Genomic DNA, 27,788 nt, shown 5'->3' with positions numbered 1-27,788 from the left:
AGAGGGAGCCAGGTAAGGATGCCCCTGGGGGAAGACGGAGGTAGCGCAGCCCGGCCGGCGGGCCTCGGGGCCGGCGCCCGCCCCCCTAGAGCTCCCGATTCGGATGGATCACCTTGGGACTCGGCTTCCTTGTCATTCGTTTCCAGCGATTCGGCCCTGTCCTCTTCCTTGAGGAGCACCCTTCCTGGGGCGCCGGCAGCATTTTGCAGGTTCAGGCCCGGACCACCGCAAAGCTGGAACGAGCGCTCCGTTGCCGAGCCTGCTTCCGGGTCTCCCTGGGAGTTGTAGTTCCTCCGGCCGCAGGGAAGGCGTGTGTGGGGGCGCCGCGGAACCACCACTCCCAGGGGGCTTCGCGCGGACGGAACGCGGTAGCTCCGTAACCCATGGCAACGGCAGCGCTCCCGCGGCCTCGCGGTCCCCAGAGCTCGCTTTCATATTACCTTTGCTTTTTTTTTTCCTGGCGCCGGCTGATGACGCGGCGCTCCCTGATTGGCTCTGAAGCGGAGGCGGTGGTTTAGGGGGCCGAGAGTGCTGCAGGCCGGACACGTGGTAGCGAACTACGAGGAGTTTTGAGGGGTCTCAAGGCCAGAATAAATCGGAAGGGGTGCAGGTAAGTGCCCCGTTTCCCTGTTAGAGCGGGGGGGCTGCAGTGGGTGCACGGGTCGCGCCGCGGCCAGACGCGTTCCGGTTCTGTGGCAGCAACCGGGGCGCTACTCCCGGACTTGTGTCTCCATCCCGGTTCTGGCTCTCTCCTGGTGGATCTTGGGTTCTCGGAGTCCAAATTCTCCCAAATCGTGGAAGCTTCGCTGCATCTCTAAGGAAATAGGGCCTCCTTCGACCGGCCTCTGCTCGAGAGTCAAGCTGTCAGCCGAAAGTGTTCTCTGGCCTGCCCTGGATGCTTGGGAGGCTTGGGGCCACCTCGAATCCCTGAGCCGAGGGCTGCGCCGGGACCAGGCCGCTGGAGGGGGCCTCGGGGCGAGGGAAAAGCCATGCTTACAGACTGAGCTTATTAGATGCTCTCGGAGACGGTACCTGCAAAGGATACGTGGGTTTGTAAGGCAGGGCAGTGGTCTACACAGGGAGCTTTGAACTCAGCTTTGTGGCTCCAAGACCCGAGACTCTTAGTAATGCAGACCCTCAGTTTACTTACCTGCAAACGGGAAGCGATGGGAGGGCTGTAACGGCGAAAAATCAACATCAACCTAGCGCTCTGCCAGGAAACCTAGACTACACTGGACTTGAGATTGGTGAAAATGAGATGAGGGAAGCTGTGCCCGCCCTCATACTCTTGCAGAGGTCGTAGGACTTGCTCTGTCACTCGAGCGTCCATCAGAAGGGTGATGGTTGAGTAAGGGGTGTCACATCCGAGCTATGTAATACCACGACGTAGTTCTTTTAAAACGGTGAGTTAGTTCTGTGTCTCTTCTGCAGGAAGGAGATCCATTTTCCTCCTGGGGAAAAAGCAAGCTGCAGAGACCTGCGTACACTGCGGTATGTTTCCGTTGTTAATAAAAATAAAATAATAAAATAAAATAAATAAAATAAAATAGTAAAGTAAAATAAAGTGAAATAAAGAAGTAAAATAAAGTAAAATAAAATAAAATAAAATTCCCCCACCCCCACCCCATATATGAGTATGTTTAAATGTTTGTACGAAGTGTGGAGAAAGGTTGTGGAGGCTGGGAGGATGGATAGAGGCAGAGAAAGAAGAGAAGGGAAAACAAAAACAATGACAACACCATAGCAAAATGGAAAATAACGACTATGAAATTGCATATTAACGTTACAGTTAATGTGTAATCATTGCGTATGTATATGGACAAGATGGGGCTTCTAAGAGGCTGTCAGCCTCTAAAGCTGGACTTCTGTGATTCGAGTCCTGGCTTGACACTTCCCAGATGGTGACTCTATGACCCTCAGTTTTCTTATATTAAAATGCACTTAGGCAGGGGATCCCTGGGTGGCTCAGTGGTTTAGCACCTGCCTTGGGCCCAGGGTGTGATCCTGGAGACCCAGGATCGAGTCCCACGTCAGGCTCCCTGCATGGGGCCTGCTTCTCCCTCTGCCTGGGTCTCTGCCTCTCTCTTTTTCTCTCTCTCTTTCTCTATGTCTATCATAAATTTTAAAAAAAAATCTTAAAATGCACTTATGGAGTTGATATAATGATGCATTTTAGCAGGGTTAATATGTAAAGGACAGTAAATGCCCAATAAATGTTAGTTGTTACTAATTGTCATTATATAAAGTTGTTGACTTCTATTGTGATCACTGACATATTTGACTTCTACCATCTTATTTTGTATTTTCTCTATTTGATGTGCTTTTTTTGGTTTCTTTTCCTTTTTCTTGCCTTTTATTCTATTAACCAGTTCTTTTTTATCATCCCCCATCCCTCACCAATGGGATCAGAAATTAAGCATTGCTATTAATCTTTTAGTGCTTCTTTTATTTATTTATTTATTTATTTAGCTTCTTTTAAAATTTTTGACACACATACTTAATACTTGACATGATTCATTATCCCTCTCCCCCTCCCAAATAGTGTAAGGATTTTAGAATACTCTCTATCTTCTGTTACTGTTTTCTAGAATTCTAAAGTCCATCATTTCTGTATCTTTCTAACTCAACTCAGGGCGCCATGTTGTTTAGAAATCCTTCAGACTTCTTTCTTTCTTTCTTTTCTTTTCTTCTTTCAAGATTTTATTCATTCATGAGGGACACAAAGAGAGAGAGAGGCAGAGACACAGGCAGAGGGAGAAGCCGGCTCCATGCAGGGAGCCCAACGTGGTACTCGATCCTGGGACTGCGGGATCATGACTGAGCCCAAGGCAGATGCTCAACCGCTGAGCCACCCAGGCGTCCCCAGACATTTTTCTATGCATATAGAAGCATTGTGGTGTATGGGTGTACACGTGTTTATAAATACGTATCCAGTTTTTCTTTCACAAAAAAATGTGCTCACCTAAGCTTGCTCTTTTCCCTTAGCATGTTATAGTCATCTGCCATGGCAGTCTTTAGAGAATTCATATAAAAAACATTTAGAGATTCCTTCTTTCCTGAGGGAATGCTGGAGAGTTGGGGCGGGGAATGTGTGGCTCTAAAAGTGTTAGGACAGGTACAATGCTACCAGAGGTGGGGGTAATCTTTGTTAGCCCTTGAGAAGACCTAGATCCACTGACAGCTTATTAAAGTTTTTTCCATGAACCATTTCCAGATAGTTTTTTTTTAATGGTTTTTCCTTAAGACTTTTCCAGAAATTCCATTTGTGGAAGTGAAGTGTGAATGTATATTTAGAAATCATAATACCACAAATCTTAGAAGATACCTACAGTGAGTGACCCACAAGGGAAAGGGTGATGATGAGGGGAAATAAAAATTAGTTAACATTTTGGAGACTATTGGTTTGTTTCTTGAGAAATTTGCTTGGTTTAGATTATATCCCTCCCAAAGCATGTTTTAAAAAACATGTGTGAGAATATATGTTTATGTGTATTTATACTTACATTACTCTGTAATAAAAACTTGCTGTATTTGAGCCGTAGAAAATGGGTGCACTTATAAAAATTACCATAAACTCAACAGTGAATGGGGAAAGAAAAGTGTGGTTCTTCTAGCTCTGGGCAAAGTTGCTTGTTATTTTTTTTAAATGTTGATTTCCAGCATTAGAAAATGCCTTCTGATAATTGTATTCATTCTCACGATACAGAAAATCACTGACAATAGCAATTTATCTATTATAATACTCTTTCTTAAATGCAGCTGTCTACTTTTCCTTGTTTGCTTTTTTCTTTGGTGACATGTTGATTTATCATCATTAGGATGGGACTCTTAAGAAGCTCCAAACAAGGGCGCCTGTGTGGCACAGTCAGTTAAGTGTCGGCCTTCGGCTTAGGTCATGATCCCAAGGTCCTGGGATTGAGCCCGACATCGACTCCCTGCTCAGCAGGATAGCCAGCTTCTCCCTCTCCCCGTGCTTATGTGTGCTCATGCACGCTCTCTCTCTCAAATAGAGAGAGAGAGAGAGAAGCCCCAAACAGCAGATGTGAGTACATAGCATCAGAGTCTTACACTGTGGAGAAAGCCAAGTGGATATTCCTCTCCAGTTGACCTAGTTCAGTATACTAAACTGAGGATTTTGAATTTTATCTTTAAAAATATGGGTGTTAAACCCTCGTGCATTGTATCACAGGAGAATCCATCTCTGCATCTAAGAACATGGTGGCCCATGTCTCTAGAGCAAATAACGGACTTGGGGAAAAGAATGAAGAAAGCTATTTCTTCAATTGAGGAAAGAGTGAGAAGGGGAGATAGAATATGCTTTCAGAATTGAATGAATGAATGATCAATCACATTTGAAGCTCTTTCTATTAAAATATGGGGACTCCTAGAACATGTTCATTGTTTCCTTCCACAAGGATAGGTCTAAGAAGTCCCCAAGAGAAAGCTAAGTCTTGGAAGCCAAGAATCTGGGCTTCCAGATTTAGCTGCTGCTTCCTTCTTGAACAATCCCTGTGTCTAACCTTGGGGAATCTGAGTTTGGTTATATTAGAGAACCAGTGAGTTTCCTTTCAGTTGTCTTTACGTATGTAATCATTACTTACCCTTCCTATTCCAGATAATATGATCGTGTGGCATTTAGATTCCTGTGCAGTACCCCATAGGGCATGAATACAATAACTGGTCCTCCTTCCTTTTTTGGTTCTCAGATTAAATAATGTGCATTCTGATTTTGTAGTTCAGTCTTTGAGATTGTTTTGTTTGAGCCTGACCCTGAGAGTGGATCTGTGCTAGGTGTATGTACAAGATCAAGCTCCAGGGCTTGCTACACAAAAGGACTAGGGTCTAGTCTGCCAAGATCCCTGATAAAAGTAATGCTAAATTGCTTATGAATTGCATGTATGTTTCATGTGGTTTCTCACCTCTGTTTGGACACCATATAAGAACAATTGGAAAATAACCTCACTTCTCAGAAAATCTCTGTATATCTTTTGATGTATATTGTTCCATATAGTTTAATAAACACCAGGATACCATTTTGTAACCCGCTTTCTTTGCTTAATAACATATTAGGAGAAATTGTTGTGTTGCCTAGTATTCTCTCAATTAGAGAAAGGAAAATTGGATCAAATCAGTAATCAGTATGGCCTAAAGAATGTAGCCTTCTTCTATATGCATTTTCAGGGCTGAAAGCTAGCTTTTGGCAAAAGAGTACAGACTCTTTTGCCAAAGATTAGTCCTGGGGCAGCCCCGGTGGCTCAGCAGTTTAGAACTGCCTTCAGCCCAGGGTGGGATCCTGGAGACCCAGGATCAAGTCCCACATCGGGCTCCCTGCATGGAGCCTGCTTCTCCCTCTGCCTGTGTCTCTGCCTCTCTCTCTCTCTCTCTCTCTCTCTCTCTCTGTCTCTCATGAATAAGTAAATAAAATATTAAAAAAAAAAAAAGATTAGCCCTACTCTTGTCCTTCCTTTGATTTTCATCAGCACACATAAAAATTGCATGACTGAATTTTAACGTGGCTGATGTCATCCTTTTGCTCTGGATCTTTGGGGGAAGGGGTCTTATTCCCTTGTGTGTCTTCTCCCATTTCCTTCTTCCTGATATCTAAAACAATCATCCACTGGAAGTAGTAATAAACATGTTGTCATTTATCATCGTGTAAATCGTTTACTTTCTTTGTAAAATGCTTAATTAGCCTTTAGATGTCATGTAACTCCTGAGTTTATTGTTGTTTTCTTAGCAGGACCTAGAGGAATTGCTTAGGATGAAGCTGAATCTTACCAAGGTAGTTAATGGCTGTCGCCTAGGAAAAATAAAAAACCTGGGCAAAACAGGGGACCGCACCATGGACATTCCAGCCTGCCTTCTGTACACCAAGACCGGCTCTGCCCCACACCTGACCCATCAGACACTGCACACTATCCACGGGGTTCCTGCCATGGCTCAGCTTACACTGTCCTCGTTGTAAGTGTTAGATCCGATTATTTAAGTATCAACTCTGGCAGCAGCTTAGATACCTTAATAAGGTACAGTAAAAAGAAAGACTTTTTTGATTATATGCACAACATTTATAGATTTTCAGAATGAAATTAGGAGATGTCTACTATCAGACAGCCTCTGGCCCTAATCTGGAAGCCACAGGCCAGACCTGCATGTCAGAGCTGCATCACTGTTCCTCTGATTCAACTGTGTCAGCATGGTGACCCTCATTGCCACCACTCCCAGAGGTGACAGAGCAGGGAATGCTCTGTGAGAACTAAACTTGGACTCCAGAGGCTGTCTGCACACACCAGCCTCACACCTTTCTCTGTATCTGCACCCGTACTTGGTACTACCTTATGAAAACAAAACTGATGGAGTTAGATCATTTGATGTAATGTACATACTGACTTTATGCTTAATTGGAGAACCTCTGCTATATGATGAAATAACTCTGTGATACAGTCTTAATCACAGTGATTTTAAAGGGTAGAAGGGAGGAAGAAGATCAGGCATTTGAAAGCACTTGATCTTTGCCAGTTTCTGTTCTCACAGAACTACTTGTAAGTTGAAGACCTGTTTTCTGGCTGAAGAACACAGCCTAGTGAGTTGGGACTCTTGAATACCGGCGTACTTCGTTGTACAAGACTATGTTTACCGTCACGTAGCTCATTTGAGTGTAGAGAAGTGGGTGTCAGTTGTCGCAGACAGTATGTGTAGAACAATTCATTTTTACGCATTTTTCTGTTTTGCTTTCAGGGCAGAACACCATGAAGTCTTAGCAGAATATAAGGAAGGAATTGGAAAGTTTATAGGTAAAACTCGAGTTATTTGTGTTTGCCTTATGATGTATTAATTTGAAGTGTGGAGGTGCTGTTGACTGATCTTTCATTCATACATTTATTTGTTCATTAATTTAATGAGCGTTTATTGGGCATCTAAGAACCACATATTGGGGATTTAAAGATGAGTAGAACTCTTGCCTCCCCAATAGAGCTCAGAGCCTGTCTGGGATAAAGAAATAATTGTAGTAGGGTATAGTGACCACATTTGTAGGATTAGGGGTGTGTACATGTACATGAGAACCCAGAGGGGGAGCACATTACTTGCTGTAGGGTAATGGTGGAAGGAGGTCAGACTAAAGAAAGGATTCTTCGCTTGATCTTAGCCAAAAGGCTGAGAAGCGATAAAAAGAAAGGATTCTTGAGAGAGGAGGAAGAAGTGGTCCCTTATCCGAGTCAAGGAAAAGTAGGACTTAGGCAGGTTGAGAGGTAGGCACAATGGTGGTGGTGGACAGGTGTGGACAGACATCCCAGGCACAGAGCAAAGACCCAGAGGTAAGAAACTGCATAGGACATATCTAAGATCCAAAGCAGTCTAGCTGTGTTTGAGCCTAAAACATAAAGCAGAAGATGAAGTTATTTATATATAGCTATCTTCTGGTATGTTAATACTATCTTTTGTTCTGGAAGTAGGATTTTATATGCAGATGAATGTGTCCATTTGTTTATAGGAAAAGCATAGCAGAGGCACCTAGAGAATCCGTTCTTCTGTAGACCACTTTCTCCTGAGCTTTCTTCCAATATCTAAGAGTTACTTAAGTGAATGAGAATTCTGTTTCCATTGGTTATTCAGTCCTCTGCTTCTGAAGGAAATTGCATGATGGCTTGTTGGTAGTCACAAGGCCCTGTTTTTAAGTAGAGGAATTTATGTAATGTTTTCCTTGGACTGAAACCAGCTTTAAAGTATACAAGCATATAATTAGGTGACAATAGCTGCAAAAGCTTTCTAGAGATAACTGTAAAAATTGAAATGGTGGAAAATAGGTAGAGAACTGCAGAATTGTTTTTTGTTTTTGTTTTTTAGCTTGCTTTATTTTCTGGGTCTTTTTTTGTCAGTGAAATCCTTTTTTTTTTTTTAATGAAAATGTAGGGTAGCATAGGAAGTTTAAGCACATATGGTCTAGTAAGCATTTTTTTTTGGATTTTTTTTTTTAATGACTATATTTTTGACTAAAGAACCTAAGAAATTGTCATCTTGAGTCAATGAAACTTAAAGAGAATTTGATCCATTTTCAGTATGCTGTAGCTTTCCTTATTCTGCTCCTAGGTCCCATGACATGGGATAGTTTTATTATTAATAAGATTACCTTTTGATCATATCACTTTGTTTTTCCAGTCGCTAGTTCCTTTGGATGGTACCTACAACAAACATACTTGATATTAAGTTTTTCTTCAAATCAAGTAGGGTTAAGATGCCACTAAAGACTTTTATTCTACTTCATACTTTAATGTATACTATTCCTTTGTCTATTCCTTTGTAACAACTCATTAGTCCTTAGACATGAACATTCAATCCTTTTTTCAGATGAGTAGGTTTTAAAGGTGGTCTTTTCATTCATGTCGATAAGGCCTCTTAGAATTCTAAGATCGAGTATGAACAGTTGAACATGTCTAGAGAGACTTTATCCAGCAGTACACATATAAACTGCTCTCTGTTACAACACAGCATAATTGTTAATATAAATGCTCTCAGGAGTTCTTTTTTTGTGTGTTTATACAGGCATGCCTGAATCGCTCTTGTACTGTTCCCTGCATGATCCGGTCAGCCCCTGCCCAGCTGGTTATGTCACAAACAAGGTGATTTCTCAGAAAGGTGTCCAGGGCTGCAGCTTTGTCCCAGAAAGTCAGCCTGTTGCATCCCTCCAGTGCTAAATCCCACTGCCTTGGATGCTAGCGCATTCCTGACCCCTTTATACCTTCTTATTTATGAATAGCCCACTACATAGAGTGGTTTATAGGAATTAAAGTAGGGCTACCTGCAGATGAGGTTAAGGTAAGGAATATATCCTCAGTATTTTCATTGTTGCAAAGAATTTGGGGATGAAGGAGGGTCAAGTACATGGCAAAAAAAGAAATTGCTATGATGGTAGAAAGCAATATTTTTTTTATGCCATGCTTTATTTGCAGTTTTAACAACCTCAGGAAGCGCTAGGAAAGTTGCTGATGAGTGTTATCACATGTATAACTATATATAGTAGAATCTCGGTGTAATACTGCTTGCTTTTAGAACAGAATTTGAAAAGCTGGGTGCACAGCCAGAGATTTTAGCTAGTGAAGAACAGTATCAAAAAGATTTCATTAAAAGTTTCCACCTGAGACATGGCACATTGGTCTTGTCCCTGAGGACTACATTTTGGCAAGCCCTCGGTGTATGCTGCTGCTTTACAAATGCAACTACTTTTCCTGCACCCATTTTCATGTCAACGATATCTATTAATCTTACCTAAGTATTTTAAATTATTCTTCTGCTTTAAACTTTTTATTTTGTAGTTTTAATCTGAAAGAAAATATTTTTACCTCAGTTATCTACCCCATTTATAAGGGAGAAAGGATTCATTTGAACAGTGTTCTTAAGCTTTAGGCCAGAATAAAGACTGTCTGCGGGTTCCCCATTTATGTCCTTGTCAATCTCTTCTGGGAAGAAAGATAATATAGAAGAAGGAGTACCCAAAGAAAGAACATTATATAGAGATGCTTATGTATGTATCTGACTTCTTTATATCTGTATTTAACTTAATCTAGTAAACACTTATTAATCTTCAATAATGTGTGAGGACCTAGATTAGGCTTTTGGGACACAAACATAGATTGGGATACTCTATAGTCAGACAATGTACAATGGTACAGTTATAAGTACTATCATTTCTATAAAAGAACTAAGTACAAATTGCTGTAAGAGCTTGGAAGAGTGAGTGATGGATTATGCCCAGATAGGTTTTTGGAGCACAGTAGAGTAGATAATATTTGAACTTTGTCTTGAAAGATGCATGGTATTTCACCAGACAGAGAAGTAGGGAAGGGCATTTCAGCCAAAAGGAACAGTGATTGAAGACAGAAAGATCAAAGTGTATGGTGTATTTAGGGACAGCATGCGTTGGAATGGGGTCTCAGAGAATGGAAGACTGGGCTGGAAAAGTATAACAGAGAATTCTTGGAGCTAGCTTGGAAGCTGGCTGTGCAGCCACTGAAGGGTCTCTATGAGCTATAGAGAAGGTCCTTGGAGAATTGGAATATAGTCCAATCTGTCCAAGATAATGAATTGCCACCATCTCTCTGTTTGTAAAGAAGAATTAAATTCAGTATTACTTTATCGTTTTATTATTCTCTTTTGCTTTGCATATTCCTCTTGCTGATTCCTAATCATTTTGTTTCATGGCAGTCTGTGTCTGTCTGGGGCATTGGGGGACGAGTAGAAATGACTGCTTCCAAGTTCATGGCAATTCAGCAGGCCCTTCAACCAGACTGGTTCCAGTGTCTCTCAGATGGAGAGGCATCTTTCGAGGAAGCAGCTTCCATAAAAAGGGCCAGAAAGTCTGTTGATCGATCGCTTCTATTCCTGGATAATTGTCTGCGGCTGCAGGAAGAGTCAGAGGTAAGGCTGCACCGCCCACCACGTCTTTCTGTTTGAAGCTCTCATACTACCACCTTCTCTGCTCCTCCTCCTGCTTCTCACTTCCCCGCGTCTTTTACTCTCCTGTTTTCTTTTCCTGAACTGTAAGTATTCTGACTCTCTAGGATTCTGCCTTAGGCTCTCCACCCCACTTTGGATGTTTTCCCTGAGCAGCCTCCCCTTGGTTTTAATTGGTGAATAATTCTGAAATCACATGGGTAATCAAGCTCACTTGGCTTAGCTTCAGAATTACATCAAGTGGACTTCAGCTGGGTTCTAAGAATGCATCCCTCACGTGCGCCTCGAACTCAGTGGTAGCCAAACTCAGTATCTGATCTCCTCAGACCTGTTGTTTTTCTTTCTGTCTCTGTTCATAGCAGTCACCATGTTCCTCAGCCCAGAAATTTGTGTCTTTCAAGGCTCTTTTTTTAAAAGAAAATTTTATTTAAAATCAATTAAGTAAAAAAAATAAAAATAAAATAAAATAAAATAAAATCAATTAAGTAACATATGGTGTATTAGTAGTTTCAGGAGTAGAGTTTAGTGATTCATCAGTTGCACCCAGTGCTCATTTCATCCTATGCCCTCCTTAATGCCCTTTACCCAGTGACCCCATTCTGCCACCCACCTCCTCTCCAGCAACCCTCAGTTTGTTTCCTGTAGTTAAGAGTCTCGTATGTTTTGTCTCCCTCTGATTTCATCATATTTTATTTTTCCCTCCCTTTCCCTATGTTCATCTATTTTGTTTCTTAAATTCCACATTCAAGGCTCCTTTTAATACCCATTTAAAATCCAATTGTTTACTCCTTCTTGATTCTATCTCCTTAAATATATCTAGGATCTGCCCCACCTCCCCATCTTTCTTATCACCACCTTGAGGCATAACCTCCTCATCTCTTATGTAGACAATTATCCTTTAAAATAATTCTCTCTGTCTTTTCTCATTTCTATGCAATCCATCTTCAGCCCTGCTATCTGAGAGATCTTCTTAAAACACAAATAGGAGCCCATATCCACTTCCCTAAGAGAATTTAATGACTCTTTTTGTCAACTCTTATGTGGCATGGATGGGCTGCTGTGACCTGGCCTCTGCATGCTCTTCCAGCCCAGTGCTTACTGCTGTTTCCTGTGGCTAACACCCTGGCCCCTCTGAGTTGCAGTTCCCTGCAATTGCAGTTCCCTGCAGTTCCCTGAGGTGTTACCCTATTTCATCCTTCGGATGCTATACAGGGACTTCTGTCTGGATTGTTTCTTTTCTTATCTCCAGCCATATTCCTTCTCTTGCTCCACATTGGCTCATCCCATTCCATTCATCGATCTAGGGAACTGTCTCTGACCCTTCCAGGAAGTTCTGTTCTTCCTTTGCTACCCCTTTAATTTGTATATGGCTGCACTATAGCTCCAGTTATATCATAATGCAATGATTTCTTTACGTGTTTGTCTATATTAGATTGTGACTTCCTTAAACTCCATTTTTGAGTGTCTTTATTTTGTATCTCCATCACATAGCAGAATACCCTACATACGTAAGTCCTCAGTAAATGCTTGTTGATGGTGCTGGTTATAATGGGGTGGGGAGGATGAAACTGTGCCAGTAGCTCAGAGATCATGGTAGCAGAGTGAATGAAGCTCAGAAAGAATGCTGTCACTAGGAGAGACCAGAGCTGGTGAGAGAAGGGAAGGTGTGACCGAAGGGGAGAATTCAATGTTGAGATCATTTATGTGGAGTAATCCTGAGCAATGGTGACAAAGCATGTTGAGGTTGAGGAACATTGTTATCTTGAGTGTGCCAATAAAAAAATTTTAATTGGATAATTAAGTTAGTATACATAAAATGATTAGAAGAAACTTAGTTGTCATTCTGAATAGAACTCTCAATATCTGCAGTGAGAGTTCAGCGTGGGGACATTGGGACATTGCCGTGGGTCCTAATTGTTAGTGTTACTCACCAGCAATTGTTCCGCGCCAGTAATTATCATTGGAGGATGAGTAATGTTTACATGAGTAGAAAGGAGGACAGGGGGTATGACAGCATGATTATTAGAACTGCCGGATGAGCCTCAGGTCCCTCTTCCGTGCTAATCAGCCTTACCATTTCACATTATTGCTGTGTGTTGGTCCCTCTTTCTATCCCTATGATTATGCTGTTGTCTTGACATGATTATTTAGTACCGTCTCCCTTTACTCTTAAATGTGTCCCTTTTTTTTTTTGAAAGAGAACTTTTTATTACTTTTATATACAGAAAACTCAAGAACGCACACTTAATCCAATTTGGTGGCCAGTTCTATAGCCTCTGCCTTTTTCAGGTTGACCACGTGAACCACTGACTTTGGGCCCAGGACGTTGCCTACCCAGTGACGGCAGATCTCATCATATCCGTCATTGTAATTGTTTCTGATAGCTTCCAGCAGCTTTGCCCGAGCTACTGTCTTCCGAGTTAACCTGTGTGAAGGCAACAGTGGTGCAGGTTTCCTGTGGATCAGACGTCCCAGCCTAGTCTTCCCTCTGATAATGTAGTAGGGAACCCCCATCTTATGATATAGGACATGCAGGAAAACAACCAGCTCAGTGGGATCCATAGCATGTGCAATCACTACCAGCTGAGAATTTCTGTTTTCCACCAAGATGGTGACAATATTCACCCCTGCTTGAAGGACAGGTGGCATGTTAGTGGGGACATCCTCTTTGCTGGCAGCTTTATTCTCAGCCCAGGCCAACAGTCTTTACTTCTCTTGCTTTGTCTCTGGTTGTGTTTGTGGGTCAGCCTAAGCAGTTGAGTAGCTGTTTGGCAGTCTCAGGCCAAGGTCTTGGGTGAACTGGTTAATTGTAGGAGGTATTTTCAGACATTTATAGAGAAAAGCCCTTTGCCGCTGCAGCTGGATGTAGTGGGGCCATTTGACAAAGCGGGTGAGGTCCCTGTTGGACTGGATTCCTGTTGAATGCCAAAATTCTTAGGCTTTTCTTCAAACAGGATCGACCACCTTGCCTCCTGCTTCATGACAGCGGGAGCTGGGGCCACCTTGTTCCCCTTAGCCTTCTTTCCTTTTGGCATCTTGGATGGCTGGTGGAGAGAGCACATGTGTTCCATTTTAGATAGTAAGTTGTATGATTATACTTCTTAGTCCGTGAAAAGGGGTTTCCCATATAGATAGGGCTGCGCCAGTCATGTAAAGGGGCAGGCCCATGAAACTTCCTGCTTTGTATGTCTGCATACATCTTTTCATTTTCCGATGATTTCTTCCTCTTTTACTCACTGGATCCTCCTATCCTGAATGCCCTTAAATACTGAAGCTCCTCAAGGTTCTAGTGTTGGCTTTCTTTTCTTCTCTATCTCCTAGGCCAAGGATGGCAAAGGGGTTTCATCCCAAGGTGCTTGGAGCTGTGCCTGGGTGCAGCAGGGAGAGAGTATCTGTCAGCCCTGTCTGCCGTGGGAAGTGGCAGCAGTGTGCCAGGTGTCTGCTGTTCTAGCCTGGGTAGTCACATTTGTATCACACATGTCCATAACTTTAGGTCCGTGTACTCAGCTGCTGATAACCTCAAACTCAGAATGCACAAAACAGAATGATTATCTTGTCTCATCCTCCACTATTTTCCTAGGATTCCCTGTCTTTGCTCTTCCCATTGTCTCTCCGGACCTCCAAAACAGGAGCCAGGAATCATCCTAGACTTTTTAACTTCTCCATGGCCAATTGGTCAAGTTTGTTGATTGTACCTTTTTTTGCTCTTTTAAAAAGATTTTATTCATTTATTTGAGAGAGTGAGCAAGCAGGGGAGAGAGAGAGAGCACAGGATGGGGGAGTGGCACAGGGAGAGGGAGGAGCAGACTCCCTGCTGAGCAGGGAGCCTGATAAGGGGCTCTATCCCAGGACCCCAGAATCATGACCTGAGCTGAAGGCAGACACTTAACCTACTGAGCCACCCAGGCGCCCCTGTTGATTATACCTTTTGATGAAGTTTCAGATCCTGGCTTTCCCCTTCTGCCACTGCCACTGCCTTAGCCCACGTCCTCTTTGTCTCTCACCTGAACTGTTAAATGTTAAACTTGCTTCCTACATATCCTCTAGCCATACTCCTAAATCATACTCCACACAGCAGCCCAAGCATTCTTTCTGATTGTGACTCTCCTGCTTAAATTGAGAAGTGAGATTCCCTGTTCACATTCCAGGCTTCCTTCCCATTCCTCTCTCCTACCAGAGAGCCACTGTTGATTTGCGTTTTTCCTTGCAAGCCTTACTTTTTAGTTGCATACACATAGTTTTTACATACATACATACTGTATGGAGTTTTCATTACATGAATATGATCAGATATGTGATCACAAACACATTCAGAAATGTGTTTATTTTTAATCAGTGATCTCTCAAAACTTGTCAATGCGTATATTTCTATATCTACTGCATTTAAAAAAAAAAAAAAAGAAAAACACCTGCATGGGAAGCCATACTATGAATGTATCATAATTCATTTAAGCCTTTATTGATGTCTGTTTTCCCGTTTTTCATCATTCTAAACATTTTGTAAATATATCTTGATGCATATGAATGAATATATTTGTAGGAGAGATTCTTAGAAGTGGAATTTTAGGACATAAAGATAAAAGCATTGTCATTTTGAGAAGTATTGTCTACCTGCCCTTCCTAGAAGCTGAACTAATTTTTACTCTTTTTAGTTACCAGAGTATGTGTCATTTCTATAACACTTTTACCTCTATGGCGTTGCTATCTTTTAATTATTTTGTCTAAGCAATGTGCAAAAGTGGTATCTAACTGCTTCCAGTTTGTGTTTTCTTGCTGGTGAGGTTGAGTTAGCTCTCCATATATGTACAGGGCATTCACATTTATTTTTCTGAAGTTTATAGTCACATATCTGCCCAGATTTCTATGGGGTTGTCATTTCCTTAGAAGATTTCTTGGAGGTTTCCTATAGTATAAGTATTTGTCTATTCCAACAAGCAGCAAACTCTCCTTTGCCTTTGTTGAGAATATATTTCACTAGAGAAGTTTTGTACTCAAATAGGTTAGCCTTTTCTGGTAAGCTTTAGCTTGCTTAAGGAGGCCTTCCTTACCCCAAGATTATAAAAACTTGAATATATCTTTTTGATACTTGTGTAACTCTTGTATGTTTTAGATTAGCCATGTGGGATTTATTTTTGTGGGTGGTATGCAGTGTAGTTTTATTTATTTTTTTCCAAATGGATAGTCAGTTATCTCAACCACAAAGTTATCTCTAGCTCAGAGACTTGGAGGTTGCCTGAAGCAGGGCTAACAAATGAAAACTGATCCTTTTGTCCTTTCCGTCTCATACTTGCTCAGCCTGTGTTTAATTTAATCTAAGCTCAAACATGACTCCACGTGTTGATCAGTTTCTCCTCAGTCTTTTCTCACCTATCTGAGTGGCTTTCAATTGTGTTTTTTGGAGCCCTAGAGGTTCTCGGGGAGGAGAGAGCCCCATCCCCTTTTCATGTTTCAACTGTAGCAGCTGCACTGAGATCTCTGCCATGTGAAGTTCATTTAAACAAAGGTCTCTACTACTGGAAACAGTTAAAAGCATTCAGTCCTTTCTTCCCTTAGGTCCTTCAGAAAAGTACCGTCATCGGAGTGATTGAAGGTGGAGATGTGATGGAGGAGAGACTGAGGTCAGCACGAGAGACAGCCAAGCGTCCCGTAGGTGGCTTCCTTCTGGATGGCTTTCAAGGGAATCCGGCAACCTTGGAAACTAGACTGTACTTGCTGTCATCGGTCACTGCAGAACTGCCGGAGGACAAGCCAAGGCTAGTGTTCAGTTAGGATGCAGGCCACACCTTGTGGGCTGCAGAGCAGGAGTGCTGGTGATTGTGTATTATGTGGAGTCTCTACACTGGGCATGTCTTTTGATGATCTGATTATGTCCTTTCTGTGCAGAGTCTGCTAAGGCAGACTCAGGGGAGAGTTTCCATCACAGATGTCCTGCCTTTGATTTCACAACATAGATGAGTGCAATTGCTGTGTGAATTAGTTTATTTGATCCTCATAAGTGAGGGCAAGTGTTATACTGTTTCCCCTCATTTTTGTGCCAAATGCCAATTTTATTCTTTATTCATTTTAACATGGTGCCTGGGAACAGGTGTAAAGTCATGTGGAACTCTAGCCTTAATCAAGGAAAGCTGAGGACAGATCTGGGGTGCCCAGCAAAGTGAAGGTGGGCAGTAGTAATAATAAGGATGTTGAGGAAGTTCTTAGATTTGAGGCAGGTAGTTAAGTCACTTTTTGAAATCAAGAGGACTGGCAACATTGACGGAACCGGTTCTTTCCTTATACACAAGATTCACTATGTACTTACTGGTGTAGAGAAATGATATGCAAGATTCAGAGCTCAAAACCCCAAAGTTCTGAATGCTCCGATGTCTTATTAGACTACCCACGTTTTTCTTTTTTTCCTTTTCTTTTTTTGTTTTCAATCCTTAGTTTTTCATCCAACTTGGTATGAATATTCTTGCTTTTTTCGTATAGATCTATCAAGAAGTTTGGTTATAGAATGCTACTTTATGCCCTCTGTTTAGATGCTGTATAGTATATGTCAATTTTACCACTTAAAAAAAAATCCAGGTATAACTTGCAATAAAATGTATGAATCTTATGTAAAGTTTAATGAATTTTTACGTACATATGTAACCCTGTAAACATCAGTCAGAATAGGCTACTTCCAGCAGCACTTGGTCCACAGTTTTGACCTAGCTCTCCTGTGTCCTTTGCTCCCCTTCCTGTGCTGATTTTGTTCTGGTGCAGATAACAGTTCAGCACTAGTGTTTCTAGTCATTTTCTGGACTTCTTTGAGCTAAGTACTCACAGATGTCTGTTACTGGATTTGAGGGCTGGGATTGTTTTCATTCTCTATGTGCGCAGAAATGCCAGCTTCAGTTGGAGAGGACTTCTAAAACATTACATTAGTTGAAGGAAACTGTAGTCAGAAAAGCCGGCATCTATTTAAGTGTTCTGGTTGTTTAATATTACATAAGCCTTTTTTGGACTTCTCCTAGAAATCAGGGAGTCTGTAAGCTTTTCTCTGCCAGTTCATAAAAGGGACTATGGGTAGAAAAACAAACATAAAAAAAAAATAGCAGCCAGCCAGCCAGCCCTGATCTAGAGCACCTCCCCTTCTTGTTTCAGTGGCAAAACCTAGTTGAGTGGCATGATCACTCCCAGAATGCCTTACCTATTACCTCTGAAAATACCATCTCGTTCCACCATGCAGACTTTTTATTAGTGGAGAAAATAAAAGAAGAATAAAGAAAGCCAAGTAGTCTCAGATCTTACGGGCAGAGTTGAAATTCTGAGAGCTAGAGTTGCTTTGTAACTGAATCTATGAAGACTACAGTAGATAAAAAAATGTCTTTCTTTGAACCAATTATAAAAAAGAATTCCTAGGCAAAATACAGTTAAAACATGGAAAGTTTTGAAGGGGGAAATAAAGCACACAGCTTTGCACTCTTTAAAAAAATTTTTTTTTTAAATTTGACATATAGTTGACATATAGCTTTGTACCCTCAAAAAAAAATCTGTGTAGTGACAGGCTATAAAGTTCAGTTGAAGACTAGAGGTTGTTTAGAAGGAATGGGAGGGGAAAGGAAACTACGTTGAACTTCTCTTTGGGACCCAAAACTCCACTGTTTGCTTTTTCAAATATCTCCTTAATCTTCACAACAAATCTTTGAGGTCTGTATTACTGCTCTGGTTTCTAAGATTAGAAAACTAAAACCCAGAGTGGTTAAGAAACCTTCCCAAAGTAGCACAATAAGAGCCCAGGTCTCTCTGCTGCCAAAATCTCATGTTCTTTCTACCATACCTTATTATCTGTTATGTGCCATGCAACTGTGATTGGTGGGCTTTGTTATTACTGCTTTTTAAAAAATATTTTATTTATTTATTTATTTGAGAGAAAGAGAGCATGAACAGGGGGAGGGGCAGGGAAACCAGGGAAGAGGGAGAAGCAGACTCCCCGCTGAGCATAGAGCCCAACTCAGGGCTGGATCCCAGGATCCTGAGATCATGACTTGAGCCAAAATCAGAAGCTTGGCCAACTGAGCCACCCAGGCACCCTCATTATTACTACTTTTAATGCTCTCTGGAAAGTCTCTGCTTCTGTTCCTGGCATTGTCCTCATGTCACTGTTGTTACTTGTTCTTTCTTGTATAGGCTTATCTGTGGAGTCAGCCGGCCAGATGAGGTGCTCGAGTGTATTGAAAGGGGAGTGGACATATTTGAGAGTTTTTTCCCTTATCAAGTGACAGAGCGGGGATGTGCCCTGACTTTCAGCTTTGATTACCAGCCGAACCCTGAAGAGACACGTAGGTCTTCCGAAGTTAGTCTCGGTGTTATCTTCAAGTTTCTTCTATTTCCGTTTCATTATTGCCTTGAGTCACAAGCCAGAAATATGTGCATATTATAACACCAGCCTTTTATAAAACTACATGTTTATTTGTTGTCTATGCTCTAGCATGTCGGCACACAACACTGGTACTTAGTGCTATACCTGTAGCTCATCAATACTAGGAAGTGATTTTATGGTGAGCAGAACCAAGAAAAACAACCCTTTCTATTAACAATATGAAAAAAGAACATTCAGAGTGAATAGTGATGCAAGTCTAAGAACAGAACACCTTTGAACTACTTAGTAAAAGTTAATTCAGTTTTTCACAAAAGAGCTCTTGCCTGCTTTTTGCAAACCACATGCTATCAAAATACAGAGAGTCTCACCCCTTCTGATCCTAGTGTTACTTTTGCTTTTTTTTTTTTTTAAGATTTTACTTATTTATTCATGAGACACACACACACACACACACACACACACACACAGAGGGAGAGAGGCAGAGACACAGGCAGAGGGAGAAGCAAGCTCCATGCAGGGAGCCTGACGCAGGACTCGATCCCGGGTCCCCAGGATCATGCCCTGGGCTGAAGGCAGTGTTAAACCACTGAGCCACCCAGGCTGCCCTACTTTTGCTTTTATGGGCCGTTTATTTATTTGTTTGATTATTTCACAAAGAGGTAGGAGAGGTGTTTTCCTCTGCTAATATTGCTTTTCTTGTATTGCTTATTCCGAAGTCAGGAAAATCAGTCTCAAAGTGTGACATTTAATTGACAGTAGGAAAAGAATTGGGATATGAGCTTTGGGCTGGGATCCCTTAGAGCATCTAGCCAGTTTTTCTGGAGAACATTTGCACGCCCAGTCTGCCCTCTGGCCTTCACAGGTGTGCTTTCCTTTCCTGCTTCCTGTTGTCCTTGGAACTCTTTATTCCGCCAGCCCTACGTATAACTTGGGCCAGAGGCTTCCTTAAAGATTCATTTTATTCCCCACAAGTTATTAAAATTTCATCCAGAAGATGTTACAGTTTTTGTAAAGCCCCCTAACCATCAATCTAAATTGAATTACTTCTGGAAACAAAATCAGATTGGTCAGATTCTTATATATAGGAGGTCAGTTTTGCTGTCCTTTAAATTGACCAGAATATAATGTACAAGAATAAAAAAGCATACCACAAACACTATAAATGTTCATTTATAAGCTTACTTATTTCCACAAGGACTTGGATAACTGTTAGTCATTCTGTACTGTGAATATTTAAAACTTAACAACCTGATATTGAGTTCTCCGGAATAAACAAATTCCTTTTTGGCTAGAGAAAGCTGTTTTCTTCATGATTAGGAAAACTGAAATAGTTTGAACATTTTCCATTAGAGTAGTATTGTTAATCATATTTGTGTGTATATATGTGGTAAATTAAAATCTTTTGCCAATTACAAAGTGAAAATTACAAAAGAATAAGTTGCCAAATACAGGAACCAATATAGTTCCCCCTACTGACAAGGATTTTCCAAAAAGCCAGGGCATTATTGTGGTTTCCCACGTCAGCATGCAAATTCATGGCAGCAAAGTTAAAACAGCCCAGTGCTCAATGCTCAGGTCACGTCTCTTTTTCCTTTGATCAGGACAAAATTCCTTCTTAGGACTGTCTGCCCATTCTCTTTGGGCCGACCCTGAGTTTGTTATTACTCCTTCCCAATAATACTTCTCTACTTGCCCCTGTTCAAGACAGCTGGCTCTTTGCATAGTAATTGGTGTATCCCATATATATCAGAAGTGTTCTTTCTTAAAGAGTTCAAGGGAACAACCCAAGTCCCCATTTAGTTCTGGATAATCTGAGTTCCCTGGAGGCTAGGGTCTCCAAATAGAATACATAAATTAAAACCATATTCTTTTTTAAAAAAAAACAACAACAACATATTCTTCTTTTAATCTATTTGGAACATAAGCAGTTCCAAAGCACAATTAATTTGCCTGTAATGATGATAAGGCATAACTCCGATATACACACACAAATTTATTTGTCTCTCAAACACACACACACACACACACACACACACACTCTTACACTCTCAACTGTGGTTTTTTTTTTTTTTTTAAGATTTTATTTATTCATGAGAGACACACACAGAGAGAGAGGCAGAGACACAGGCAGAGGGAGAAGCAAGCTCCATGCAGGGAGCCTGACATGGTACTCGATCCCGGGTCTCCGGGATCAGATCTTGGACTGAAGGCGACGCTAAGCTGCTGAGCCACCCGGGCTGCCCTCTCAACTATTTTCTTAAAAAAACTCCTTGACAGTAAGATTATATATTATGTACTTGTAACCATAATTTGCTTAGACATTGTTGAATCTCCCAAATCGTGATATTATGGAGAATATGTCAGTGATCATCTTGGTCCATATTACTACTTTTCTGGTGTCATTTCCTTAGGATAAATTCTTATGAGTGGAATGACAGGGTCAAAGAGCATAAAATGTATGTAAAATAATCTCCCAAAAGCCAGTCTTTATCTGATTCTCATTCAAGACTTTTTATTCATTTGTCCTCCAGTATTACAACAAAATGGGACACAGGAAGAAATAAAATATGTGGATCAGACAAAGAAAATTAAAACAACCAGTTGCAACCAAGAAATGACATCATTTGAAATTAATCTGAAGGAAAAAAAGTAAGGAATTTTTTTAGATTTTGATATCTGACTTTGTAATTTCAGTCTGTTTTAAAAGTTTATGTAACTGTTCCCTTTTCAGTTTATGACTTCATAAAATATTTATAGTTGAATATTATTTGGGCCTTCTTAAATTCAGTTCCAGAAACTCTTTTTTTCTGCAGATGAATTTGTGTACTTTGTCTTGTCAGAAAACCAAGGCTAGATAACTGTTGTTTTAGAAGGACTGTCAGAAAGATTAGACCAAATCCATTGTCTGGTGTCTTTTACTCTTTCCGATTACTTTAAATAATGTCAGAGCAAAATAAAGATTTCAAGATAAAAAAGTGTTTCAATTCTAAGGAATTTAAGTTATCTTAGTTATATACAGGTTATAAATCTTAATAAAATATTTTCCTCTGTAAAGAATGAAGTAAGAAATCTTGTAACTTTGTATTTGGCCCAAAGTAGTAATTATTAGTGAGCCACTGAGTGGATTTTCTGTGAGTTTGGTATTCTCACTTTTGTGCTGGAGTGTTTTTGACTCACCCGAGTGAGTTGTGAGCTGGGCATCACACCTAGGCACGGTAGCTCTGGAGCCCTTCCTCTCGACCCCCCCCCCCCCCCCCCCGCCAGGTAAGTCTTCGTTGGGAAATGACAATAAAAATGCCTGTCTTCAAAGATGGTTGCAGAGATTAAGTGAGACAGTGTATGTCCAAGTGCTTTGCAAATCACGAAAAGCTCTGCAAGTAGAAGGCTGTACCATGTCTTCTATACTAGTTCTGGTGGCGAGTGGGAGAAGTGTGTCATTCATCAGAACAGCATTTACTGCTATGGTGTGCCATTCCAGTGTGACTAACGAAGCTCAGCATGCGGGAGTGACCACGTGACTCTCTTGCTGCTCTTGTGTAAGCCTCAGTCCAGGAGGTTATGTCTGTCAGGGGAAGACTCCCGAATCTCCTGACTCGTTTGTGCTCTAGGTTAACTTTTCACCACACTGTCATCCTAAGCAGGTGACCAGCGCCACATTTGCCAGTGATGTTATTAATTATTGGTTATGTACCCACAGAATAAATAGAGAGCCTAGGCTGTGGGTTTCTCGTATTCCCTATTTTCTGGAATATCACTGAAACTTCTTTTCTCAGGTACCAGGAGGACTTTGATCCACTTGTGAGAGGGTGTTCCTGTTACTGCTGTAAGAATCATACTCGTGCGTACATCCACCATCTGCTGGTGACCAACGAACTGTTGGCTGGGGTCCTGCTTATGATGCACAACTTTGAGCACTATTTTGGATTTTTCCACTCCATCCGGGAAGCACTAAAAAGCGACAGACTGGCACAGTTGAAAGAGCTCATCTGCAGGCAAGCATCTTGAGACCTGGCATACGCAAGTCTGACTCTTCACACTGAGCCTGTCCCACTGTTGTAATGTGGGAAGAAGGGAACAAGAGATGATCTTAGCTTTAATCATTTATATTTGAGAATAACATCTGCTCAAATAAGGAACGTTTATACCAGACTCTGCCCACATGAGGCAAAAGAGATTTCTTCTAAGGATTTAAGTGACCCCCCACTGATAGAAAAAATTGAACCATGACCTTTAATATTTCAGTGCTAACTCTTATAGTCAATGGAGATTCGTTTAGTCAAAGACAAAAACTTTAGTTGTGAAGAGACAGCCTTGAAGCAGGGGTGATGAGATTGTGTGGGTTTGCTGAGTTGGATTAGAGGTTGGAAAGAGATGAATGGTCATGAGCAGCATGACTTCTGTAGACACATGGCTGTTGACTGTAAAAGGAACCTGGCTGATTTAAGAGTTTCCTAGTTTTAATCCTTATATTCTCAGGATTGTCTTGGACACTTCTGCTTTCCAATTGCTCACTGCTGCTGTCAGTCAGAAAAGGCTCTTGTGACTTACCCAGACTCGCATCTTCATGGAATATGGGGCTCACTTGATGTTCCTGTGTTCAGTTGGCCTTCATTTGACCACATGACCTGTGTGTGACTTGACTCCCGAGAGCCCATCCAATTGCCTGTTATGAGCTGCAAGTTTGCCTAGACGCTTTCGTCCGGTCGTGCAGATCCATGGTGGTCTGCCCTTCAGGCTCATTAATAGTCTAAGCACATAATAACTATAGCCCCATCACTTGGGGAGATTCATTCACCATGTGTTCACTTGGACGGAGCCCTGGCCTGGCAATTGGAAGACTGGGTTTCAGCTCTACTCAGCTGTGACACCCGGGCAAATCACTTAACCTCTCCGTGCCGATTTCCTCCTGAACAGACAGGGACAGGCATGGTGGGTAGGACTACATGAACTTCCAAGATTCTGTATAGCTGTAATGTGCGGGGGGCGGGGGGCCGGGGCGGATAAAAAACTTTAGTCGTAGCCTCCTTGTGTCCTTGTTTACTGATCACTGTTGGCCTGGTGAAAAATGCAGTGGTGCCAGGAATCAGGCAACAGTAGAGATATTTGAGAGCCTAGAAAGAGGTTTGGCCTGTGAATTTTGAAGTGGTTGGTGAATTAGCACCAGCAGATCCTGAGGCTGGGAAGACCTTCCTGGATCACTTCTGATTCTATGAATTTTTTCTGCTCTCACCAAAGAAGTGACACACATGTTGATAGTGTGACAGGTGATTCTTATTTTCTTTGGGCTTTTCTATGTTTGTCATGTTTTCTGTAAGACTTCATACATAAGTTTTTGTAAAAACAACCAACAGAACCAAAAAAATGCCTTTGTTTTTTTTAGGAGCGTGTAATATATTTGTTTTGCATTCTTAGGCTATGTCTTTCTGTCTGGTCATTTCAGTGGGGATTACTGAACATTGTTTTTAATTATTATGGGGTTGCTATATTTTTATGTGTTAGGTATCTATCTGTTTTTCTTTTCTTGATGGTTTAGGTATGTCCATGACATTCCTATAATCTCTCCTCCACGAATGGCAAGGGTAGTTATGAAAGAGTTTCTGCTCTCAAGGATCTGCTTGCTTTGAAATAAATTGGATTAGATTTGTTCATATGTTTATATTCCTGTTCAACGCTAAATCCATTGTTGGAGGAGTATTAATATCCCAGAATCCATATAAAATTTATGAGTTTTATTTATGTTCAAAACACTGAACAATGTTCTGCTCAACATTGTTCATTTTTATGGGTCTTTTTCTTATTAGCACATTTGAAAAAAAAATGTTTTTTTTCCTTTAATGTAAGCCTATTAAAGTCGATAGCCAATAAACATTTTTAATTAAAAAAATATACTGTCTTGTTTCCTGTAAATAGTAGCGAGTCTATTAAACAAACTATTAAATTTCCATGGTACTAACAATGTTCTCCATTGGAAGAGAATTTTTTCCTACATTTATTTCATCTGTGGTCATTGTTTTAAGTGCACTCACACTAAATGCAGAACCCAAGGAGATTCAGCAATGTACCTGTCTCTCTAAATTATAGAAATAGGGGCCTTAAGGCCATGTTAGCATATAATAAAAATAATAATAACCATAACCTATGGAGAGCATTTTTAATGTACCAGGCACCTTAGTAAACATTTTCCATATAGATCTCATTGACCCTCAGAGCGTGGTTATGAGGTGAGGTGTTGTTATTATTCCTTTGTTAAGCACTGAGTTTCAGGAAGGTTGAGGAGCCTGCCTGAGGGCCTACCAGAACTCCTGGAAGGCTGAGTAGTTTGCCTAAGGGCCTACCACTAGTCAGCTAAACTTTAGCTGCATCTGCAACTACTAAAACTCTGCAGTTAACCATTGCACTAAATAGCCTCTTGTGACTTGCTCCTGGGTTGAAAGGTGCTAAGAGAAGGGAGGAGAAGATATAAGCACCGCGTGACCCTGAGGTGTGGGGTGCTTCTGGAGCTTCACTGCAGCTCTGCCGCCTGGCGCCCACTCCAACAGGGAATGGCTGGCCCTGGCATGTGTAGCCCATAGTTCCCTGCTGGCACCTGTTAGGTGCTCAACATGAGTTGCCATCCCACATCCCCCAGTTTCTCCCACCCCCAGTCTGGGGACTATAATCACACTCTGCGTGGTGGTGAAAGGGTTGAGGTCTGTAGTCAGTTCAAGTGGACTCAGGGAATCAGTGGGAGGTGCCCTAAATGCCTTGAGGGAGCGATACTTTATTATTCTCTGGGAATAAAGGGAAAAGATTCTTCTAAAATATTTTTTGAGCCAAAGACTTGCGTAATTAAAGCATTTTCATAAAAATTTCAAACAAAGACCATCAAAAGGTCAAGATTAGAGTGTAAGCAACTATCTTATCCAGGATTTTTTTTTTTTTTTTCCCTGTCGAGGCAGCTTGGAGCTCACTGAGAAACCACAGAGTTAAATGATTATCCTGTGCCTTCCTGATTAGGAACAGGCTGCTCTCTGCAGTTTGATTAGTCTCGCTCGTAGCTATGGGATTACAGCTTATTAAAACTGACAGTGCTGTGGAGGGCAGGGAGCCGGGAAGGTCAAACTTACATGCTGAGCCAGCCACCAGCAAGGCTCTGCCTTTACCTGAAGGTTTTGTGTAATTGGCATTCATTTTAATATTCTTTTTCATTCCTTTCCCTTTTTTTCAACTTTGAGATCTCATCCTTATTTTACACCTTTTCTCTCCTTCTTTCTCAGGGGAGTCCCTGACTCATGACCACATAACCCAAATAACAGTGGGCAAAAAAGAAAAGCAAGCCCAGCGTAAGCAACATGAATTAGGGTAACCATACGTCCTCATTGTCCCTAATAGCCCTGATTTGTGTCTGTGCACCCAGGCATAATTACCAACAGCACCCTCTTTTACTTTCAAAAATGGCCTAGTTTGGATGACAAATTATATGGTCACCATTTTAATGGTAGAGATGGTCAAGCCAGAGAGCAGGTGCCTCCTCTAAATGGGACAGCTGCTACCCGCCTCTCACCACTTGCTGACGTGGAACCATTGCTGTCTTATCGTCCCATCTCTCAGCGAAACCCAAAATCTGGATTTTCAGAAACTTAACAATACCCAGGTGTGCCGAGTTTGCAGCCTCAGGTTTAGAATTTGGAGGGAAAGCTTTCTGACATCGTTGGCTTTTGGAATTTTCTCAGTGATTCATCACAACATACAGAAAAAGCACCTCTGGTTTCTAGCTCCTGCAGCTGATTACAGATCCCCACATTAAGAGATCCCCATGTTGTCCCGACTCCATGGCACGATCCCTAGAGAACTCCCAGCACCATTCTAAAGCTGCTCAAAGGGAAGGAATGCATCATCCTCTTCAGCCAATTTTATGGATGAGAATTGCTCGGCCTGGAGAAGGAAGGGCAGCAGTCAGTGGGTTCTTTCCTCTCCAGGAGTTTAAACAGACACATGTTTCTTTCCAGTTAACAACTTTGGCTCTTCAACATCTACCCCTTCCAGGTCAGTGATTTTCCCAGTACTCACTTTCCAATGATCCTTTCTGACTCACAGAACCAGTCGGTACCAGGACATCAAGGCTGCTATTGCACCTTCCAGCATTAAAGGCAATAGTCCTGGCTGACACAGTGAGAGCTCAATTATGGTTTGTCAAGTGAACAGATATTCTTGGAGCAGCTGAGGCCTTCTCTTCGGACTGTAGCCAGCTGAGCACTGGTTAGAAGTGACTCGCACGGCAGTGCGTGGTGGGACCTGGGCTCAATGTCTTGTCAGTGGTGGCTTTATCTCGCCCTACACCAGGCAGGCTCCCAGTGACCTGGCACATTTTTTTTTTCTTCTTTTACCTGGTTCGCTTTCTACCATTAGCATTTCCCAGTGCTGGTCTCAAAGCAATTTCCCCTGCTTTGACAAGAGGAACTCGCAGTGAACTTTTCTTTTGTTCTCATTCCTCACGATGCACTTTGAGACCAGGCTGCAGCTGCCAAAGAGTTCAAACGGCCCCGAGCCTCCGCTGGTACGATTCAGAGGGATTAGCACGTCCTCTCTGCACACTCTCCCTGATGGCTGCCTCCTTCCCTGAACCACTGTCCCCTGCTGTCTACTCCTTTGTCTGAAAAACACATTTTCTCTTATTATCACCTAGTTCCCTGCTTGCTTCGGATGGCTTCAGCTTGCCTTCTAACGAAATCAAGATGTTGCTATTAATGGTCTCTTTCCTAACAGCTTAGAGTCACTTCTTTTTATTTAGTCTTTTCCCTTCCCTCCCAAGCCACATACTCATCTTCGCTTCAAATAAAAATGTCCTAACCCTTTCATAACTACTGCCTTAGAGCTATTACCAATAAGGCACAAGAGGGAGGAGATAAAAGTAAGGGGAGAGAACCCAAAAGGTGAGGTTGGTGAGGGATCCTCTAATAATTGAGAAACAGGGCAAGCATCTTCAGGAGGCTTCTTGAATGAAGAAATCAGGCAA

At 41.7% G+C, this 27,788-nt stretch overlaps 2 protein-coding genes across 7 annotated transcripts in view; one reads left to right on the top strand and one right to left on the bottom strand.

Annotated features, from left to right (window-relative positions):
• The window catches only part of CCDC191 (coiled-coil domain containing 191), an 88,369-nt gene extending 88,067 nt beyond the window's left edge, over nucleotides 1-302 (bottom strand). For 2 of the 3 annotated variants that reach the window (XM_077884105.1, XM_077884106.1), the window contains exon 1: nucleotides 113-302. In XM_077884105.1, the coding sequence (XP_077740231.1) occupies nucleotides 113-202 (90 nt within the window). In that variant the 5' untranslated portion in view covers nucleotides 203-302. The remainder of the gene's footprint in view (nucleotides 1-112) is intronic. The other variant, XM_077884107.1, reaches the window with a different exon arrangement.
• A 160-nt stretch (nucleotides 303-462) lies between these two features.
• The window catches only part of QTRT2 (queuine tRNA-ribosyltransferase accessory subunit 2), a 144,202-nt gene continuing 116,876 nt past the window's right edge, over nucleotides 463-27,788 (top strand). The window contains exons 1-10 of one of the 4 annotated variants that reach the window (XM_077884111.1): nucleotides 463-610; nucleotides 1,432-1,491; nucleotides 5,738-5,961; nucleotides 6,736-6,791; nucleotides 8,539-8,615; nucleotides 10,198-10,410; nucleotides 16,000-16,199; nucleotides 18,601-18,752; nucleotides 21,325-21,442; nucleotides 22,567-22,785. In XM_077884111.1, coding sequence (XP_077740237.1) covers nucleotides 5,762-5,961; nucleotides 6,736-6,791; nucleotides 8,539-8,615; nucleotides 10,198-10,410; nucleotides 16,000-16,199; nucleotides 18,601-18,752; nucleotides 21,325-21,442; nucleotides 22,567-22,785 — 1,235 coding nt within the window. In that variant the 5' untranslated portion in view covers nucleotides 463-610; nucleotides 1,432-1,491; nucleotides 5,738-5,761. Of the gene's footprint in view, nucleotides 611-1,431; nucleotides 1,492-5,737; nucleotides 5,962-6,735; nucleotides 6,792-8,538; nucleotides 8,616-10,197; nucleotides 10,411-15,999; nucleotides 16,200-18,600; nucleotides 18,753-21,324; nucleotides 21,443-22,566; nucleotides 24,678-27,788 lie in introns of those variants that run through there. The other 3 variants (XM_077884110.1, XR_013372377.1, XM_077884112.1) reach the window with 3 other exon arrangements.

Source organism: Canis aureus, chromosome 35, assembly GCF_053574225.1.
Source record: "Canis aureus isolate CA01 chromosome 35, VMU_Caureus_v.1.0, whole genome shotgun sequence".
NCBI classification, from domain to species: domain Eukaryota; kingdom Metazoa; phylum Chordata; class Mammalia; order Carnivora; family Canidae; genus Canis; species Canis aureus.
The sequence above is the reverse complement of the archived record's forward strand: the minus strand, read 5'-3'. Positions and strand labels throughout refer to the sequence as shown.